General features: G+C 40.6%; 1 protein-coding gene across 2 annotated transcripts in view; it reads right to left on the bottom strand.

Annotated features, from left to right (window-relative positions):
• DYRK1A (dual specificity tyrosine phosphorylation regulated kinase 1A) overlaps positions 1 to 18,055 on the bottom strand; it is a 135,295-nt gene that overhangs the window by 38,999 nt on the left and 78,241 nt on the right. For both annotated transcript variants that reach the window (XM_054578315.1, XM_054578322.1), the window contains exon 3: positions 699 to 895. In XM_054578315.1, coding sequence (XP_054434290.1) covers positions 699 to 895 — 197 coding nt within the window. The remainder of the gene's footprint in view (positions 1 to 698; positions 896 to 18,055) is intronic.

The following is an 18,055-nucleotide window of genomic DNA, read 5'->3' as shown; positions in this document are numbered from 1 at the left end:
TCTCCCCAATCAAAATCAAAACAGTGAGTACAGATAACTCAGGAAGATATTAAAAATATGCACACATATACGCATGCATATGTATACGTATACATATATCAAGAGATTTCAGCATTTACTGTTTTTCACAACCTAGTTTTTTGAAAAATGCTGACTCTTTAACAAAATGACCACAGTGGTTATTTTGCATTACATTTTTTCCACTTTAAAAAGTTTTAAATTTATTTTTATAAACATATACATGCTAAAGTAGCTTATACAAACCTAAAATCAACTCCTTAATTTTGCTGTAATGGACTCTGATTTGTTCTCCTATCATTTACATTCTTCTATTTAACCACCTTTCTACCACCTCTCCATAAAAACAAGCTTTTAGTTTCTTTAATAGTTTTTTTATTGTGTTCTTTCCATTACCATTTATCCCCCACTTTCTTTAATATTCTTTAAAAATAACTTCCCCCACTCCCTGTCATAGAATGAGATAATGTGATTATGTTTTAGTGCATTTTAAGTGAAATACATAGAGAAAAGGAAAAAAAAACCACTCTTTAATGCAAACTTCTTAATATCATATTTTACCCATCCAGAATTCCTCTTGACATGTAAAACTGAAAACAATGAAAGCATTTTACCTATTTACCATCATAAGGAATAAACTACCAGTCCAACAAGTCATCTCTGTTATGTCATGAACTTACCTGGTTAGTTAGAGGTTGCTGAATCTGGTCAGAATAAGATAAGGCAGAAACCTGTTGGTCACTTATGGTTGGCTGGCGACGGTCACTGTACTGATGTGAATGGGGCATCTGTCCAGCCATCTGAAGGCCAGCAGCATGGAATGAAAAGGACGGTGCAAGCCGAACAGATGAAGGTTTGCATGCTGAAGTCTCTCCTCCTGTAAGACAGTAAGGGACGGTTACAGGGTGTGCTTAGTGCCTGCTGTTTGTATCTTTTCACCTAAGTGATAGTTCTTTAAGTAAGGACGTTAGTATGTTCAATGACATTAAAAACCTCAAACTATAAACAATATGTCACTCAACACAACAGCTGTTATGTTAGATGGTTAGATGGCAGTGATTAAAATGGATATCTATAAATCTGTATTAAGAGAAAATCTTAAGTAAATAATTTTGTAAAGCAATAGGAATAATCTTTAATACTTGTATTTTCACACATGAGATTTTCATCCACTGGGAACCATAAATTACCAAATTAATTTTCAAATTCTTGTGAAGGGCCTCTCCAGTGGACTGGGCTCCTAGGAAACCAACTGAAAGGAGCACTGCTAAGCCGCTGCTTTGCTCCTGCCAGGTGCATGGCAATCCACATCCCCAGCATCCCCAAGCCAGGTGAAAGACTGGTTCTAACGGTGCTCACCACTGACACAGGCAACCAAAGGTTGAGCACATAATACACAAAAACAAATCCACAGGAATGCTGGGTTTCTCTGGATTCTTCCAACAGTCCTAAGAAAACCTAGATCTGGTAAGCTTGCCACAAGGATGAATGAGCAATAATTTTCCCACAGGTAGGCTGGAACCATTCGTGATCGTGATTTTTATAGTAGAAATGAATACATTTTTGGCCCACAAAAGTATCTGGTAGCTAACTAATTAAAGTCCATTCTTCATTAAGAGGGGGGCGGAGGGAATCAACTTTCTATCCAACCAAACTCGCAATCACAGACTAAAGCCGAAGGCAAGCATAAAACCCTGGCCAGCAGACTCGGGGCCCAGCCCAGACCACCTGTGCTTGTCTCCCTGAACAAAGCAGCTATCTCTCGCCATGCAAGAGAGCAGACTGCTCAGTACCAAGATGCTTTTTCTAAAGTCTGCTTTTCTTGAGACACACAACAGCACTGGCCCAAGAGTGACGAGCATGGATTCTCAGCTAGGCTGCTGCAGTATAAAATTTCAGCTCCACACTTACCAGCTGTGTGGCCTTACACATCTAATTTCCTGATAATGATAATATCTACCTCAACAGGCCATGGTGAAGGTTAAGTGTTTTAATACATGTAAAGTACTAAGAACAGCTCTAGTAATTAATAAATGGCTCAGTATCAGCTGCAATTACTGTGCTGTACAGTAAAGGATGATGGTGGAGACAGGGCCCATTCTTGTGGAGGATTCAGTCTCTACTTCAATGCTGCATAGACTGCAAACTGAGAAGAGCAAAGCCCAGTCCCCCCAAGTGTAAGTTTCACTTCTATTTCCTATCACAGTGATAACCTCTCTTCCACTCAGTCCACTGGAATCAAGAAAGCTTGGAGAGTCTGGTAGAGTCTTTCCCTCCAGAGACCGCCTCAAGCACACAGCCACCCAATCCTGCTGACTCCACCCCCCATAGAACAAACACTCCAATGCACCCTCTTCTTTCATCTCCATGACTCCACACCTCCTTTAGGTGACTAAATAGATTCCTAACAATTACTTGTCTTTACTCTGCCCAACTGCAACTTTGCATTTCTTCAATAACAGGACTGGAGTAACCTTTCTAAAATGCAAGTCTCAACTCTCTACCCTACTTACCTTGACTATCACCTGTCTTAGCGTTTCTTTTATTTTCTATTTTTTAGAAAATTTCATTTATTTAGAGAGAAGAGAAGGGAGGGAGAAGGAGGAAGAAAGAGAAGGAGAGAAACATCAGTGTGAAGAGAGAAACACTGATCGGTTGCCTCTCATACGTGCCCCTACTGGAGATTGAGCCTGCAACCCAGGCATGTGCCCTGGCCAGGAATCAAACCATAGACCTTTTGCTTGCAAAATGGTGGCTAACCAACTGAGCCACACTGATCAGGGACTTGGCAATGACTTCAGACACAAGCTTTTTTCCCTCCATTACAGCATGAGGCCCTAAGCTGATTCATATAGTACATGATTAATAAATAATCTGCTGAATATGGAAAAAGGTAATGTTCCTATGATGGCAGAAAGATCATTTTTCTAAGCATTTCTTTATTTATTATAAAAAATAAAAAATAAAGTCAATTCAAGCACATGGAGCAACTTTGTTCATTAAAAAAAAGCTAGCCCTGGCCACTGTGGCTCAGTTGACTGGGCATCATTTTGCAAAGTAAAAGGTCACCGGTTCGATTACCAGTTGGGGCACATGCATAGGTTACCAATTCCATCCAGGCTGCGGCATATACAAGAGGCAACTGATCAATGTTACTCTATTACATTGACGTTTCTCTTCCTCTTTCTCCCTCCCTTCCCTGCTCAAATAAACAAATATATATACACATATATATACACACACATATATGTATATATATGTGTGTGTATATAGATATAAAAATTGCAGAACAAAACAAAAACTAGCCCTGGCCAGTGTAGCTTAGTTGGTTGGAGCACCATCTTGTAACCGAAAGGCTGAGGGTGTGGTGTGACTCCTGGTCAGGGCACAAACCTGAGTGGCAGGTTGGATCCCTGATCGGAGCATGTATGGTCTCCGGTAGAGGGCATCTGGGCAGAAAACCAATTGATGCTTCTCGCTCGCATCAATGTTTCTCCTCCTCTCCCCCTCCTCTCTTTCTAAAAGCAATGGCGGGGGCGGGGGGGGGGTCCCCAGGAGAGCATAACAAACACTAGAAATTTATCCTTAGGAAATAATTTATGATGTGCACAAAAATAGTAAGAAATAATGTTTTTCTTTAGTACTGTTTGTAACAGCAAAACTTTAAAAACCTAAATGTCAAATAATGGGGGGAAAGGAAGGCTTTAAATCTGCACTGTTAAAAACACAAAAAAACTGGGAAGAAATATAAACAGCTCTTATAAGTAAACATTAAAAAGACTGAGGCCCTGAATGACAAGTAACTACTCTGGGTTGCAGTGTCCCTGTCTACAAAGCAGAGATACCATGACACTAACCCTGTCCCCTCAGGGCTGTTACGAACTTTAAGTGAGATACCACAAGTAGGCACGCAGAATGGAACCTGGCATGTAAAAAGCACTTTTTAAAATATTACTTCTGTTTCTATTATCAACGCCATTATGATATACCATGATTAACCTTACTATAATATATAGGTGCAACTCATTAGCATATAACTTAAACAATTATTATTTGAACCCACATGTCAAAAAAAAGGCCCATCTTCTTGAACCCCACCACCACTCTATGATGCCTCCTGATCAATACCAAATCCTCTCTTTCCGAAAAGCTAGTATCTTCATTTCCAAAACCAGATTAGTTTTAACTTTGTACAAATGGGTCTCTACACTTAATGTTATGCCTATAAGCTGGTTTGTTCATTATCATTACTTTATAGTATCCCAGTACATGAACATATGAAAACTTGTTCATTCATTCTACTTTTGACTGACATTTGGATTATTTCCAGCTCAGAGCTAGTATGAATACTGCCACCAGGAAAATTGTTAAGTGTCTTTGATATACACAGGGATGTTGTTCTTTTTTCCAGCTTTTTAAAATTAATCTATTTTTCCACTAGCAGTTCATGGAAATTCTCTCTGCTCCACTCCTTCACCAACACTTGGAATCATCTGCCTTTCTAATTTCAGTCATTACAGGGGGTGTGAAGTAGTACTCCACTGTGATTTTAACTTGTATTTTCCTGGTGACTATAAGCATTTTTTTCACTGAGTAAGTACTGGCTATACGGATATCCACTTATGTGAAATGCCTGTTGAGGCTTGCTTTACAATTTTTATATATTATTAAAAACAAACGAACAAAAGCCTCTTTATCACACACACAAAAATCAGACACAGACAACAGTAACACTGATTACCAGAGGGAAAGGAGGCTGGGGAGGGGGGTAGGAGAATAGGGTAAAATGAGGATAAATAGTAATGAAAGGACACTTGATTTGGGTGGTGAATAAACAATACAATAGCCAGATGATGTATTACAGAATTGGACACATGACACCTATATAATTTTATTAACCAATGACACACTAATAAATTCAATAAAAAGAGAAAAAGGAATAGGCAACTGCACTTTTACTGATGGCTGGAAATAAAGGTACACAATCAAGAGGGTAACTGAGTTTAAGTTCACAAGTAAATTTTGTTCATCATGCTATCTATCGTTCATTAGTATCAAGAACAGTGCCTGGCATATGGCCTGTATTCTATAAATATTTGTTCAACGAAACAAAATGAATCCATCAGTAATATTTAGAATGTGAAGAAATGGTTGAGAAAGGAAGGAAGGGAGCCGAACGGGGTAAGGATGGAAGAAGTATTTTAAAAATGAGGCCTAATGAGTCAGAAATAAAGAAGTCTAATCATAACACAGGCTAGGGCTACTGCTTAACAGTCTATTTCTCTTACTCATTTTTATACCCCAAGTACATAGCACCGTGCCTGGCTCCACAGGTGTTAAATATATTCTAAGGTTAAACTATGTCATGACTCTGTCAATTAACTAATATAAGGACAAATAAACTGATTTCCTATTACCGTCTGGTTAGTGGCCAATACATGTCATTACAGAATGTGTGAGTACACACATGCGCCAAACAGCATATTCAACTGTCCACAAACACAATGAAATTGCTCACATAAGACCTAAATAAATGCTCACATTTTTCAGTCTATAGCATTAATTAAATCTGTGTATTAAATTGTTAATAACAACAATGGGATAGAAATAAAAACATGTATCTTTAAAGGCCTATAATATCACACTTTCACTTCTGACCATTTTAAGAGTACCTGATACCAAACTACCTCACTTAACAAAAAATCCCTGTAACACTCGTCAAAACACACAAAATAACAGTTCTCAGACATTAGGCAACAGGCAGTACAGAACTATGGTCACTGAGAAAAGGGGGAAAAAACTTAGCGAACCCTACACTCACCTTTGCCTCCTATCTGGAGACAATTCCCAGAGTACAGTGTAGAAAGGGGGAGCCCAAATAGACAGCAGCCACCTCACTGGGCTGGGAGGATGGCGGTGGGAGTTCAAGGCTACTGAGCTGGCTGGAAAGGGCCAGGCAGGCAGCAGAAGGCAGGCACCACGCAGAAGAGGAGCTTCGCTCATCTGGGCCCAGGGGCGCCGGCCCTTTGGCCATACCCTGGGCAGCACAGGAGCAGAGGGAAGCCCATAGGCCAGGTCAAGCATGGGCACCAGGGAGGGGCACCATCAGCTGAACGGCTGCAAGAGCCCGCACAGGACAGGGAGACAGCGAGTGTTCCAGTGATCAGAGTGGGAACATTCAGATCGACACCATGGACATTAAACAGAGACCCGAAAAAAAATTCATGCTCTAACAGAATGTGGCCCAGGATGGCTACGAATGTGGCCCAATACAAAATCATAAATTTACTTAAAACATTATGCAATTTTTTGATTATGTGTCACAATGTATTTAATATATGGCCCAAGACAACTCTTCTTCCAGTGTGTCCCCGAGACGCCCAACAGCTGGACACCCCTGCAAGAAGGAGGGCTAAACTGGCCCCCAGTAAAGGCTGCCTTCTCGCTGTCATAAAGGAGGCAAACCACAAAGGGTTAAGGTGGTCCACAAGTACAGTCTGTTAGGACAAAATCCAACATTTCTTTTTTGAAGCAAGGCAACAAAATCCAGATGCTCAAAAACCTAGCATTATTAATGCCCATATCCAATCAAAAATGTCTAGGCCCACAAAGAAGCAGGAAAATGTGGCCTGTATTTAGCAGGAAAACAAATAATCCATCTATTGCCCCAGAAACAATACATAAAAGTTAGCAGACAAAAAGACAGGTATGTTTTAATATAAAAAGAAAACATGAACAAAATAAGAGAAGAGCAAATCTTAAGAGATAAACAGAAACTATAAAATGGAGTGAAATGGAAGTTCTGGAAAAAATAATTGAATTAAATATTCAATTAATGGACCTAATAGATTAGACACTGAAGAAGTAAAGATCAGTGAATGTAAAAACAAAACAATAAAAACCAACCAATTTGAAAACAAGTAAGATATAATGGGAAGAAAGTATAAACAAAGCACCGAAAACCTGGAAAACAAATCAAGCTAATGTTCCTGTTTGAAGGAGCTATCAAAAGGAGAGAAAAAAAGCTGGGAAAGGAAAATTTATGAAATTAAAAACAAAAGTTTTCCAAATTCAATGAAAAGTATCAACTCACAGATCCTAGCTCAAAGAACCCTAAGCAGTATACACACACACCACGATGAGACACTTAACCAAATTTCTGAAAACCAACAATGAAGAAAAGTATTATAAAAGCAGCGAGAGTGGGAAAAATACCCATTGACATACACGAGGACCCCTGAATTCTCATTAGAAACCTCCCCCTCCACACACAAGAAAGCAGTATCTTTAAAATGGTGTAAGAAAAATAATTTTAACCTACAATTCTATATCCAGTGAATTCACCCGTCCAAACTGAAGGCAAGCCCTGGCCAGTGTGGCTCAGCTGGTTGGAGCCTCATCCCTTCCCATACCCGAAAGGTTGTGGGTTCGATTCCCTGTCAGGGCACACGCCTAGGTTGTGCATTTGGGTCCCTGATCTAGGCATGAACAATTCCCAGTCCAGGCATGTACAGAATGGAACAAAATTGATGCTTCTCTTTCACATCAATATTTCTCTCCCACCAATGTCTCTCTCCCTTCCTCTCTCTCTAAAAAGAAATTTTTAAAAATGTCCTCAGGTAAGAATACAAAAATGTTTTTTTAAAAAGGCAAAACACTTTCAAGACAAATATAAGTGCAAAAATCTGTCAACAGCATACTTGTACTCAAGAATGTTTACAGCCACAGAGGAGAATGAGTCAAGATAAAAACTGAGATCTACACAAAGAAATAAACACCACCAGAAATGATAAATAGGCAGATAAATAGTAAAGTCATTTCTCTTATCAATATTTTTAAAAATTGTTTAAAGCAAAACAATGTGTTACAGTTTATTAACATACACAAACATAAAATGTGACAAATATGGCAGCAAGGACAGGAGAGGCAGACAGACAAGTGCACTACTGAGCCACGAGAGGAGACAAAGTGAAATGATGATTATATTTAAGAACTAAAAAGAAGTCTTGATACTTTGAGACTAGCATACATGTGCATGCATTTTATTCACACTATGTTTGAGGTACTGTACTACCTTCAACAACTGATTAGAGAAAATCGTACTTGACCCTTCAGTAAATGGGTTAACCCTTTTGTTATAAAGAACAAACCAAATTCTTACCACTGAAATTAAGAGGTCAAGAACTTACTTTTAGTCATAGCATCTGGAGCAGAAAAATGACCAAAATAGTCACCCAAGATATAACTTACTAAATTCCATAAATTATATTGTACAAAGTATATTATTTAATATGTATAAATTTATTCTTTCTCCCACTATTCTAAAATTATAAACTATTTTTAATTAGTAAAAACGAGAAAAGCAGATAATACCACCTGGTATTTTGAGTTATTAGTCATGAAAACTCCCAAGTGGGGAAAAAATACCTCTTTACAGTATCCACAATAAAAAATGTTTAATCAGTAATAAACCCATTTAAATAAAAAATTTCCCCATTCAGTAGGAAACAAGGTATGAAAAAGAATCTCCCCTCCTCCAGCTCTGTGTCCCGCTTTGAGTCCCAGGAACACAGGACAGTGCTCAGCACACAGGAGAGGCTCTCTAAGTAGCTGCTGCCTATCTGACTGAATAAGTGATATACAAAGAGTACAGATATTTATGTGAATCTAACATTTGTAAAATGACTCTGCCATTTGGAGATTTAGAAATACGAACACAAAAATGGAAGTTTGTCTGTCTGTTTGTTTTTACAAAATGGGGGAGAAACATTGATGTCAGAGAAAAATATCAATTGGTTGCATCTTGCACACACCCCAACCAGCGGCTGAACCCACAACCTAGGCATGTATCCTGACTAGGAATCCAACTGGTGACCTTTGCTTTGCAGAACGACACCCAGCAAACTGAACCACATGGTCAGGGCCAAAATTGAAGATTATTACTATGTCATAATAAATTAAACATACAAGCTGATGAATTTTAGGCATGACTGACAGCTGATTTTTAAATGCGACAAAACTTTTGAAAAAACTGGAAACTAATACTATACTAGAAAATTACAGTATATGCTAATGAAAAATATAAATACTTTATATTTACCTGTTCTCTAACCTGCCTACTGTGCTGCAGTCCTCCTTCGGTGAACAAAATGAAAACTCATTTCTGAGAGAAGTTTAATTTTAGATGCTGGCTCACTGGACATCCCTACAGAGGGGCAAAAAAAGGTGCCTTCTGGATTAGCAGATTCTACCTCACAGCACCAGGGAAGAACAAATAAGACAAAAGCTGCTGAAGCAGCCTTTTCAGACACTATCGGTGTCTCAATACAGAAAGAATGCTGCATATAAACACAGGACCTGTATTACACAAACTTCTTTCCAGCAGAGTATTAGGATAACATTATTCACTGAAAAAGATAACTAATCAGGCTACAGACCAAATCCCTAAAAAAAAAAAACTACCACTATGAGAATGAAAGTATTGTCAAGAATCTGAAACATCTCCACATAACAGCAATGGTCGCTCTACTGGGTATCCAGGTTAATCCTAAAGAAAATGAGCAAATAATTGGGGATCCTGACTGGACTGCTTGCACAGTGTGGGCTGAAGTAGATTTACAGTTGCACGGTGACAGTTCTGAGTTCACGAAGCCATTGTAATACTCAACACCTGCATGCCTTTTTCCGTATGAACAACTGTAAACCTACTTTTGCCCACTGCTGTATAAATGCTGACCACTTCTTTAATCACTTTCACTGCAGTTATTTGGCCTTCAGTGTTTAATTTTCACAAATACACAAAGATTTCAAAAGTTTTATAACAATGATAAAAGTCATTCAAACTGACATATTGGTTATAATCAATACACCAATTTTTTCAAGCTAAGAAACTCTTGAGATTAGGCGGTAAACCAGACCCTCAGATGCTAGTGCATTTTTCAGCAAGAAAATGATGACAGTGACCACAGCCCAAGGCTATGAGGCAGTCTGGACTTCGAAGCCGTCCCTCATACAAGTGCTCATCAGATGACGCATCCTTGCTGATGGCTGAGCAAATACAATCAACTGGGACAGAAGTGGCAGTGGTCAACAGCACATGAAACAAATCAAGTCCAGCCTAACTGTACGTAACACGATAAGGACGTTCAATGAACGCTGCTTCCTATATTCAGTGAGAAGATGGGGTTTCCATTCACTTCCTCCCAGACCAGAGTCACCTGTGGGACAGGCACTGGAACAATCCAGACAGGAAAACTAAAGGGCTCAGGTTGCTCATAATCACACTTGCCAAAGCCCCATGGGCCTGGGCCCTACTTTCTACATCTCAGATTCCTCTGTAATATGCAAATTTCATATTTTCATTTACAAAACAGGTACAAAGAGAAAAACACTTGGAAAGTTCAGCTTGCTATGTAGAAATACACTCAACGAAGATTTAAGACTTGCTCTCCCTTGCTTTAGCACCAGCATAAATGCAGGGACAAACAAGTCAGTTTCTTCATATATGAAATGAGATGATTCACCGTCTTACCCAATCACATAAATCCAAAGTATTTCTTCCTTTGGAAAATGACAGAAACCTGAATTGTACACAGATCATTGCCAGCGGAAAGGAAAGGCTGTGCTCCAAAGTCTGTTTAGAGCTGAGAAGACACATTTTAATAAATGGTGATTGGATTTTTAAATCTACAAAAAACCCCAGTAAACTACCATGTATCTAAAATCTGTTATTTTTTAAAAAGTTAACTGCATTTATTTTACTTTATTTTATTTTATTTTTTTAGAGAGAGGGGAAGGGCAGGAGAAAGAGAGGGAGAGAGAAACATCCATTGTCTTCCTTGTACATGCTCTGATTTAGGGTTGAACACGCAACCTAGGCATGTGCCCTGACTGGGAATCAAAATCTTGACCTTTTGCTCTGCAGAATGAAGCCCAACCAACTGAGCCCCACCCTGGCCAGTGCTACCAAAAGTTTTTCAAATGTTACACACACACACACACACACACACACACACACACACACTCACACAATGTATGTATATGTAATATATAAAAAACCTGAATTACTCAAAGATGCCCCCCGACCATGTTCCAGGATTTAATTTCAGATCTCTTGACCATGACTTTGCCAGGGCCTATAGGCACACTAAAGTTGAACTTCCAGAAACCTGAAAGTACAAAAAGGAGAGAAATGACATGTTACAACACATCTAAAGGCTCACATATTATGAAGCCATTAAAAAGCTGAACTTTGCCTGCCTGGCTGCCATCACCTCGAAGAGAAAAGGATCAAAACACAGAGAGGCAGCTAGGAACACAACAGAGACAGAAGCGTCACCTGCCACAGGCTGCTATCGCTGTCAACTATGCTCGACCATGCCATTTTAAGAAGCGTCTGAAGAGTCTACCAATTTCAGGCACATAGGTTTCTCTGGAAAGAAAGCTGCCTCAAACCTTCCCTGATCTTTACCTCTGCCTTCTCCCAAAGCAGCACAGCAACAGCAGTCAGAAGAGGAAAACCATCACTTTTAAAAACCTTTGTCCCTCTACTCCAGGCAGAAAAAAGGAGAATCATACACATACTCCTCACTCATTTTTAGTTCTAGCCAGACAGCTGTTAAACACACAAGATATTTTTAAATCCAGTTAAGTACTTGGGTACCTATATTGAATTGCAGCATACTACTTAAAATTATCCAATGAGGCCACCATTTGGCTTTGTGGTGCCAATTAAAACACTGCTTATTTACGGGGAGTTTCCATTACGGAATGCCCAAAAGGCAAGGTATTCATCTGACCAGACACTTTAAAAGTGAAACATTAAGCAAATTTTTAACTGTCCAAGAGAGATTATAAAATTTAATAATATGAAAACAGTAGCCCTTCATTAAAAATATGTTTATGTACAAGAGCAAATAAACACATCATCGTGGAGCTCATAATTACTTTTACTTCTTTCGTATCTAGTGTGCAAAAGTGGTTAAAATTTGCATCTCAGTTCTATACCAATGAAAACAGCCTGGCCCTGGCAGGGTGGCTCAACTGGCTGGAATGTCAGCCCATACACCAAGGTTGCAAGTTCAATCCCTGGTCAGGGTACATACCTAGGTTGCAGGTCAAATCTCCTGTCAGGGCATGTATAGGAGGCAAATGATCAATTTTTCTCACGTTGCTGCACACCTCCCCCCACCAATTCAATAAACATATCCTTGGGTGAGGGTTAAAAAAAGGAAAGAGTCTAGAAAATGTCACTGTCCAAAGTGTTACACACTATCTTTAATCCCTACCAATACAATTGGAAACACTAAGATCTGATCTGCTCTTCTCACTCCAGAAAAAAATCAGGCAATTCCCACAAACCAATAATAAAGATACTGGAAAACTTCTAAATTCACTAGAAATTAAATAGTAAGTCAATAAATAAATAACAAAGAGATTTCATTTTTACTTCTCAAACAGGTAAATTTTTCCAAACTACGTAAGTGCATTTCCATAATCCTTTACCAGAATGCTGAGCAGTTTTCCCCAATTAGAGAAAAAGTAATAAAAATAAAAATCAGTAACAACATCTGCTGAACTCTTATTCCAAGCTGACACTGTTCCAGTAGTCCCCCATTTACACTCACAAAAGCACTATGAATTAGGTGGCATTCTTACGGCCCTCGTTGTGTTCTACGTAGAAAGAAACCGGATTCACAGTGGCCCTGAGAGTGGTGTCCCTGAGTTCACAGGGTCCCACCGCAGCTGCTCAGTGGTAACGCCAACCAGGCTGAGTGTCCCCTTCACCACTCTGAGCTGGGCCTCAGAGACAGAGCGGAGCCCTGGCTGGCATGGCTCAATGGCCTGAGTGCTGGCCTGCGAGTGGAAATGCTGTCGGTTCGATTCCCAGTCAAGGCACAGGCCTGGGTTGCAGGCCAGGTACCCGGCAGGGGGCACGCGAGAGGCAACCACACATAGATGTTTCTCTCTCTTTCTCCCTTCCTTACCCCTCTCTAAAAATAAATAAATAAAATCTTTTTTTAAAAAAATGTAAAAAGAATGGAAAAGTGCGCAAGAGATGTGAGAAACACCTCCTACAAGACAAGAGACCGCTGAATCCCTATCAAGGAACGAAGATGACCTGAACTAGTAAGAAGAGGGGCAGGGGCTAGGAAACAGCACCCGGCCTGGCATGTCCCTTCCCAAATACAACCTGCTCAGCCTCGGGTGAAAACAGGCGAGTACGTGCCTGTGGCTGGAAGAGAGGAACTTAAAAAGGAATCTAGGAAAACAGAAAACTTCACATCAAATTTGACAAAGCATCTTAAAGAAAGAAAAAGCCAGTTCTCTAATATCCATGAATTTGGAAAGTACTCACAAAAATGTCCTGTGGAACAAGACAAGTCTAGGAAGTGCACCACCTGGCCTGAGCTCCACCTGCGGCAGCACCCTGTGGCCTCCCCGCCGGAGGCCCCGGCTCCGACCCGAGGCGCCCCACGCCCTGGCCAGCACTCTCTCAGCTGCCTCAGACAGCACGGCCTCACGGATCAACTCAACTCCCACCTCTCAAACGTCACCTCAAGTTTGACTGGACAATGGAACACGGCCAGAAGAGTAGGTTAGGCACAGAAAGGCAGCCTGGGCCCAAGAGACTTACTGCCAGGCTAAGGAATCTGGACTTTGTAAAGCGGGTAAGAGGGTGTTGGAAAAGGTGTGCCTGCAGTGACACCACTCCAGCTGTGTTTTCATTTACGGCAATGGACACTCTGGGCGGTCTGGATTCAACTTTGCACTTCCTATCTAGCTACTGTGTGACTTGGGATAATTAAATCTGTGCCTCCATTCCCATCTGCAGAATGGGTTAATAACAGAACATGAACCTCAAGATTACTATAAAAATTAAAGAGTTAACATTTGAAACAGTATCTAGCACATGGTAAGTGCTCAGTAAATGTTCTACTACCTGAGCGTATCGTAATTGAACTGATGTATAAAACTGATTAGAAAGGGGAAACTACAAACATAGCTTAATTAGGGGCTTATTTCAACAGTCCAAGCAAAAGATTGAGAGAGCCTTTTGGAAGTTAATGTTGAGAAAGAAAAGGAAGGAGCTGTATGAACACACACTGCAAGGAGAACTGAAAGGACTGGAAAACTTGTTTAAATAGGGAAGATGAGAAACAGCCTGATTCACAAATGACTCGGAAGTCTGGAACCTAGGTGACTTAGAAAACCAGTTATGACAATTAGATATTCCAAAAAGGGCACTAAGTTTGAATGATGACATCTCCTTAAATGCATTATGATTCAAACTTAAAAGACTGCCTCTGAGTATAGCTCAGCAGATTTCATTTCATCAAGCACATGGCTGTTAAAATTTTGTTGAATATATAAAGGAAAAAGGTACAAAAACAATAAAAGGAGGAAAAAAGGGTATGGCGGAGAGAAAGTGAACTGCCCAGGGAGCAGAAGCCCACAGTTCTGGTCCCAGCACAGAGGTGAACTGCATGACACTGGGGAAAACATGCCACCTGTCCAAAGAGCCCGTCTTGTCACACAGAGAGTGAGTTCCCCTGTGTATTTGGGGATCTCTTCAAATCACATACAGCCACTTTCCTCTCTCTCCTGTCTCCAAATCATTGTTTTGGGGAGCCTCTGTGTTTTGACGGCTATAACCAAATTGTGCTCTGCATGCTGGAGCAGGGAAAAAAGTTTAACACACCCGAATAACCACCTCCAGTCACTTTAAGCTTCGACATCATCACTTTTTTTTGAAGATCTAATCGGCTTAATTAAGTGATTCGTGAACGGGGCAGCATCCCATCGAGCAACTGGAAGGGTGCTCCCTGACACCCTCTTTGCCTAACAGTCCCACAATCAGGATAAGGCTGTCCCAAAGGCAAGCAGATCTCACATTTCCTAATAAGATCAATATTCTTTCTCTCTCTCCCTCTCTCTCCCTCCCCTCACTCATATCAATATAGTAACAGGCCTACCACATTCTTCGACACCAACACCTCTATCAGCATCAGATTTCCTTGAAAGTCCTCTAGGTTTTGCAGAGTACACAATCTTAACTTCAAAGTTGTTTCAGATACAACCCTTTGGTACCCCTGTATAATACTGTAACTGGATACTTTATCCTGAGTAACAATGATACAAAACAATTTTACCACTGGAACTGATATTTTCCATTCATACTATGGGTATATTCACAATAAAGATAATTAAAAATTTTTTTCAAGTTTTATTTACATCAACACCTGAAAATGAGGTCGTAACTCTGAAATGTTAAATTTCTCTGCCTCACTTTGTACAGATTGAATATATCAAGTGACCTCCATAAGCCTCCCAAACTGCTACTGTAAGAGGCCCCTCCTGCGCCTCTGCCTCCCTCAAACAGCACCCAGTCAGTCACTCAGAGCAGAGTACTAGACAGCACACCCCGGGACGTGAGACACTGCCTCAGACCGCTGAGGCGCTCAAATATGTCCACAAGGACTGAGGGATAACTTGGAGAAGTAACCTCACTGTATATTGGCTTGTATGATATGTAACTTTATAAAATTCCAAATGTAATCTCAAGGCTAAAAATCATATTCAGTTATTTTTAATACAGAAGATACTTATTTTCCTAGTTAAACAAGACCAAAGTATTGATACATAACACTTCTACTTCCCACCTAAAAAGATATTTTACTTTTCCTTTCTTAATAAAATGTTTTTAATTGAGGTTTAAGTAACATATAACATTATATAAGTTTCAGGTGCACAATGTAATGCTTTGATCCATTCTTCTTTTAAGTCACTAGAAAATCACTGCTATGCTCTAGACCCAAGCTGTCCAAAATGACAGCCACCAGTTACAGGTGGCTCCTGAGAGCTAAAAAGTTAGTTGGAATTGAGATGTGCTATTAATGTAAAACACAAAATTTCAAGGATTTAGTACCAAAAATATATAAAATAGTTCGTTAATGATTTTTAATTTTGAAATAATATATTTTTGATATACTGGTGAAATGAAATGTATCACTAAAATTAATATAACTTTCTTTTTCCTGGTTTTTTAAACTGTGACTCCTAGGAACTCTTTAAGTACGTTGAATGGTGTATATTTCTATTAAACAATGCTGTACTAAAGAAAGTTCTTAGCATTAAGGACATAAATGTGAAGATGTTGGGCAAAGTCTCTGGCTCCCTGGAGTTTATCTTTTATTGCCAGAGGTGGTAGGAACCCTCAGACAATCAACACGTAAACTCAGTAAGGTTAGAGCAGCATCAGTGTTCTGAAGAAAATAACACCGGGAAAAGGAAACGGGGTGGGGGTGGCGCCACAGATGTCTTCCTCTTCCCACTGCAACCACCAAGGCAACCAGGTTTCACGCCCACACTCACATGGGCTGGCAGTGGCTGTCTGGGGCAGGCCCAGCAGAGATCCCAAGGCTAAGTGGCACCTCAGCTGGGAGGCACGGCGTGCTGCTCTACCAGCTGTGTGGCCCAGGGCTGAAGAGCAGGCAGGAGTGCCAAGGGTGACCCGGTACTAACAATGGCATCTCACTGTCCAACCACTCAAGCTAGAAAGCTGCCTGGTTCACTCTTTTGCATCAGTACTCCCTTCCCTCCTTCCCTCTCCCTCCCTCTCTCTTTCTCTCATACACAAACCCTCTCTAACTACATTCCCGGACTCTGGCCTCAGGAATGTCTCCTGAATCTGCCTGTTTATTTCCATCCTCTTTGCCAAGACCTTAATCCAGGAGAAAGTGACAAGGAGGGACTCTACACCAACTGCTTCTCATCCAGTCTACGTGCCTTCAGTTAATTCTCCCATTGCTGCCAAAATCTGCTACCCTCAAATTTAAGTTTCAAAATCACCAACATCCAAAACATCCACAGCTTCCAGGTTTTGGCGTTCATACCTCTTATCTCATTGCCCACCACCACCCTCTCTCTCCTGCCCCCCGCAACACATCGTGCCTCTCAGCGGCACTGACAGCGCCAGGACAGAACTGTTCCATCTAGAATGCTGTCCCTACTCTTTCCTGCACCTAGAAACCTTGAACTCAGCCTTCAAGACCCAGATCTACAGTCACCTCCTCTAGGAAACCTCCACAGAATCTTGGGAGTGACTGGCTGTCCCGCCCCGGTCTGAATGAGGTGGCCCCTCAGGAGGGCTTGCATCCTGCTCCCCCCCAACCCCCGCGGGAAGACTGAGCGTCTCACTCATTGCCCTTACACCAGCGAGGCAACTCAGTAAATAGTTTCTCCGTGAGTGAGCGGATGAACAGGTATCAGACATCAAGTTCTCCACCTCAGTTTTCAGAGGGGCAGCTGCAATCCAGAAAGTTTTAATCACTTGTCCAAAAAGGTTAGTGGCAATATCAAGACTCAATTGCTTTCCTATCTTTTAGCACAACATGGGATCTCTTTTCCTGGTAAAACGACCCTACAGTAGGTATATTTATCATTTTGTGGTCACTTGGTATCTCTAGACAGCCATCACAGTTTGGGGAATCATGGACGATCAAAAAAAAAAAAAAAAAAAAAAGTCACTCTCCCTTTCTAACTGGTAACTAGGGTTTTGAACAGGAACATCTGAAATGTTCAAAGTTTGAACAGTCACTCATTCCTGCTCCAAGTTCAGAACCCTGAAGGCGCAGGAAGAGCAGGGGCGCACCCACTGTGGGTCCCGTGAGGCCCACGCAGCACTCCACTGCCAAGTGCCAGGGGTGGCATGACTCTGGCTGTACCCTATGCTGCCTGCCACCTTGACTCCTACTGACTTTTTCTATCATAATCTCCAGCTTTCCAATCACTTCTGTGAGCTAACTTGTAGCCTTCTATTAAATTCATTTTCTGCCCAAGTTAACCAAGGATGAGTTTCTGTTGTCTGTATATAAAACCTTGACTGTCACACATAAATAAATGTATGACCATCACCCCCCCAAAACAGTATCATGGGGCAGGGGAATAATTTAATAGAAATATGAGGAAAAGAGAAAAGAACAATGAAAGAAGCAATTATGTAGAATAAGTAAATGTCTTACTGATGTTTAAAGTG

The sequence above is a fragment of the Pteronotus mesoamericanus genome, unplaced genomic scaffold (assembly GCF_021234165.1).
Source record: "Pteronotus mesoamericanus isolate MK-2021 breed Mesoamerican mustached bat unplaced genomic scaffold, CSHL_Meso_final contig_116, whole genome shotgun sequence".
Lineage (NCBI taxonomy): Eukaryota > Metazoa > Chordata > Mammalia > Chiroptera > Mormoopidae > Pteronotus > Pteronotus mesoamericanus.
This window is presented reverse-complemented; position numbering and strand designations above follow the sequence as displayed.